The sequence below is a fragment of the Hippocampus bargibanti genome, linkage group LG05, assembly GCF_051943395.1.
Source record: "Hippocampus bargibanti isolate YZ-2025 linkage group LG05, ASM5194339v1, whole genome shotgun sequence".
NCBI classification, from domain to species: Eukaryota; Metazoa; Chordata; class Actinopteri; order Syngnathiformes; family Syngnathidae; genus Hippocampus; species Hippocampus bargibanti.
Window position 1 is genome coordinate 22,770,001 of NC_142738.1, and position 4,607 is coordinate 22,774,607.

Below are 4,607 nucleotides of genomic sequence, written 5' to 3' on the forward strand. Positions count from 1 at the left end.
TTTGAAACCGGAATTGGCCAGTTTCAGAAGGTCCCGCCCCCTTGTTCGTGGTGTCACGCCAATACGTATTGCCTTGCTCGATAATCAAAACAATGTCTTCAGATTCGAAGAAGATGCTTTCTTGTTACTCATCCAGTTATGAATATGATTCAAATAGTTCTGAAGAGGAAAGCATTAATGTTTGCAATTGATTAAAGAAGTTATTCCGGGTCATGTTGAGGCATCAGGACAGATGTGTAGCATCCCAGAAAATGCCAAAGATGGCGCCCAAGCTCTGTTGGAAATGGGCTGATTTGTCTGCTGGGAATTTGTGTCAGCGAATATCAAATAGTAGTTTTGGTGCAACACACAACGATTTACCATCGCGTTGTGTGTTTTCCTTCTAATTTCTCCATCAACACGGATCAACAAGAAGTTTTCAGACCAAACAAAGTACCGCAAAATGCATTGTGTCGCTTTCTCGGGCAGGGGCGTTCCCTCCGTGACGTGACGTCAGGAATCGTCACCAACTCAAAAACAAGACTTCCTGTATATTCAGCTTGAGTCTTAAAACGTAAAATATAGCTATATGCGGTTGAATCTTTGTAAAATACGCTCAATAGAAGTCATTTGAAATTATTATTGAAGAAATTATGGACACAACTTGTCGGGAGGCGTCGGCTGTCCCTTAAAACTACACTCCATGAGATCAAGAAAAAAAAGCGGCATTCCAATTCATTGAGTGGAATGGCGTCATTTCACACTATTTGGCATAGTTTCTGCACTTGCTCTCATATGTGAACCATATCATATCCAGTATGGTCGTTGCCATGGCCTAACATAACCATTTTAGCTTCGTAGCCAAATTTGAATAAAGGTAAGTTCTTACTCTCATAACATTTGCATGAAAGCCCAAGATTGATGCAGGCTGACTCTCACATTTTGCACTTTATCCAGACTTGAATTTTAGTTGGAGGATTTGACTTCATGACGAAAAGAGTTATCTTTCAAAACTAAAAGCCATGTAAGGAAGCTGCGTGATAACAAAGAAGGCTCTGGGCCAACAGAAAAAAACAGATAAAAAGAGGTTACCAAGGCAAAGAGTACAGCTCTATTCTTGAATGGCACCTTCATGAATGAGACAGACACGTGGTGAAGTAGCAAAGGGAAGCTAGTGGCTTTGAAAAGGCCTCATGTACTCATCGGACTTGGTGCCAAGAACTTCATGCAAAGAGTTCTGCACATTTGTTGTTGTAGCATAATTACAGCACTACTGGTCCCTTTATTTTTGCTTGATCTCCATCACTCACATGTCATTCTTGTGACGTCATTGGAAACACTAATGATACCACTACATTACGTAGAGATGCTCTGTACTTCTATGTTGTGCATATAATTGATTGTTACTGTAATACTACTGCGGCTGAAACGACAAAAATAATTTATGTATTCTAAAATTGTAGGCCAAGAAAGGTAATTTAGATTCTGATGATGGGGCCCTGACCACACTACACAGTGACCCATGATACATCTGAGTCAGAGACCAGATATTTCGGTTGAGTTAGTCAGAGGAGTTGCTTGTAAAAGAGATGAAGGCATTAAAAGTGTGGTTTCCAGGGTTAACACTCACTTCCTCTCTAGCCAAGAGCTTTGCATTTCCTCTTTGCGATGAATCATTAACGTCATCGTCATCTGGTCAGCAAGAGCAGCAATCATGGAATAGGGGCATGAAATAAGTAAAAGCCGCTGTTAGATGTCACTGTATAACAGATGTCATTGTAAAATCCTTCCATGAATCTAATTTGAGATTAGATGAAGGGTTAGCCTGGAAACAGAATTCCACTGCCTGAACTAATGATATACGTACTTGCGACCACAGAGTTAATGTTCAAAGACTGTGCCCTGGGTCATGATGCACACTCGGACATGGGGAAATGGCACAAACACAAAAGCTGCCTCGTCTGCTCACAAGAGCCTTGTGAGGAGCAAATATATTTCAGTCCTTCTGTAGTGAGAAATGCTGTCTAGAAGTAAACTTCTATTTGCCTTTAAATAAGGGCTCATTTAGAGAGTGTAATGCTCAGTGTCGAACAGCCGCAGGGAATCTGTGCGAAATACTGACAACCATCTCCAGTGGGACCACAAATATGTGCATCTGGACCTGTTTGAATTAGTATCTCAAGAGATACATTGCTGTGGGCAACAAATCCAATCAAAACCAAACTCTATGGAGTACATGAGATTGAAAAAAAAAGATGGCATTTGGACGATTTGGACGGAGGACTGGTGCTGAATGTCCTTTGTGACACAGTGTAAAGCTTTACAATATGCGATTCCTGGTAAAAAAAGGAAAAAGTATATAACAAACCAATCCCTGTCACATCCGGAGGCTGCGTTAAATGTTCAAATTGAAAGAATGGATTCGACTGCTTGGTGTGCATCAGACAGACGTGGCAAAAAAAAAGCATTTTCTTTGTGTCTGTCGGGTGTCTCAGACTGCCAGACATGGGGCTGCCTGCGCTGGTGTGGAGCACACACAGTCAGTCTAGTCGGCATCTTAAAAAAAACACGGAACAAAAGTCTCATCGTTCAACTCATATTCGCATGAAGATTTAGAATTTAACAGACATGTGTTCAAACAAAGGCAAATACGTCTAGCACAAAGAAAGAAGAAAAAGCTCATTTCAAACACAAGAGCAATGGAAGAAGGCATGGACAACTCACCTTGAAGTTGCTCTGACTTACAGCAGGCCAAATGTCCTAAGGTGACCCCCAAGAGAAGAGTCCACATCGTGGGCAGGCGTCGTCTGGATGGCTGACAGTTAGCCGAAGGTAAAGGTGACTATGAAGCCTGAAGTAGTCGTGTTGTCTCTCAATCGGGATGGGCAGTGTGCGAGTATAAGTGGGTGCTAAAGGGGATGAATGAGTAAGAAGGAAGCTTCTTCTGAAAGGAAGTTGCTGTATGCTTTGGCAGCTGAAGAGCACACAGACTTTGCCCAACTTTTCTCTTCTGTGTCTGCAAACCGCAGCAGCTGTCTGCACCCACACAAGAAGAGAACGAGCGCTTCATGTGAACACACACCCACTTGCCCCACCTCTCTGCTTCCACTGCTCTTCCTTTGCCTTCCTCCAACAGTTTGAAAATGGAAAAAGGCAAAGATGATCGCTCCCGCTTATCTGTCTCCTCGTCTACCTCCACCCTCTCTGTGTCCTGCTCCCCTCCTTCCTCTTTTCAGACAGCAACAGTTTCAGTGTGCCCATCTGGTCTTTTGTTCATGCCGCACTTCATTTTCAATGCAACCAATTTTCTTGGCTCCAATCCCTTTCACTGTGGCTGCGCATCTCACAGTGTGATCGGCTGGCAGCGAAGGGGGTCGGTCACATTCATTTCACAGACACACTTATCGTTTTCAAAAGACTAAGGTTAGAAACAAAAATGGAATCCAAACAAAAGGACAAGCACAAAATATTGGAACATATCATTTATCTAATATCTCATTTCTACACCTTCAACCTTGTGGGGACAACCTCTATTTGTTCCATCACGACTGCCCCAAAAATGAAGCTGAGGAGACAAATACAATAATTGGAAGTCCTTGGTGTGGGAGAAAAGAAGAGCCCTGACACCAAACCCATTTGCCTTCAAACATACTATTTGCATAAATAATCAGTCTTAAATTGTGTGGCCGCAATGAATAAAAAAAAGGGGTTGCGTGAGCATTGTACTAATTGGAGAAAACGTATTCATGTTCAGTCCCAGTAGCAGCTCGAACTTTTTTCAATGACATCATTCTGTGTATTTGAACGAGCTTGAACGTTGTCTACCACATTCCAAGACATTACGAGGAACGCAAGTCACCAATAACACATGGCAAAGGCTTATAATGCGTTTCCTTTTTTTTTTTTTTTTTGCAGAAGCATACTCTTACACTGAAAATTGCAGACACGCATTTGTCCCTGTGTCTGGTTTCCATTTTTCAATAGTTCCTTGTTTTGTAAGTATTTTGGATTTTCAATTATTATTTTCTAGTTTAACTTTTACATACAGTTCTTTTGTACATTTGCCATTTTGTTTTGTGCATTTTCAAAAGTAACATTTTCCTTTTCAAGCGCTTCATCTTCATATTTGATGTTCCTGGTCCGTTTTTTTTTCTGTAAATCAATCTTTTTGAGTCTTTGTTGTGGGATCCACACAACATCTGATTTGTTTCTGAAACACGTCAATTATAGGAGAAGAGGTGTTGGAGTGTTGTTCATAGTATTAACATCAGGGGTACTAATAATTGAGAAACCCAATTTGAGGTGAAAGAATTGCAGATGGAGTTTTTTCCCTACTAAGTAATTGCACTTGAATTCAAGGTTGGAATATTACATAGGGGGAAAAAATAATTTATTTCAAGTGAAAGAATACACCTTAAACATGGGTGCCAATAATTGTGGGGGCTATTGTTGATTGATTACTATAACCATGACACCACTCTCAACATCTGATGGAAACACATTTTGGAACACCTCATATTATGGGGGTATTGTTTATTGATTACCATAACCACGACACCACTCTCAACATCTGATGGAAACAACACATTTTAGAACACCACATATAAGACACAAAAAACACAACTGAA

The 4,607-nt window shown here is 41.0% G+C and overlaps 1 protein-coding gene across 1 annotated transcript in view; it reads right to left on the minus strand.

Moving 5' to 3' along the window:
* The window catches only part of cd44b (CD44 molecule (IN blood group) b), a 13,959-nt gene extending 11,174 nt beyond the window's left edge, over nt 1-2,785 (minus strand). The window contains exon 1 of the mRNA XM_088997352.1: nt 2,704-2,785. Within this exon, the coding sequence (XP_088853478.1) occupies nt 2,704-2,770 (67 nt within the window). The 5' untranslated portion in view covers nt 2,771-2,785. The remainder of the gene's footprint in view (nt 1-2,703) is intronic.
* Between the last annotated feature and the right edge of the window lie 1,822 nt (nt 2,786-4,607).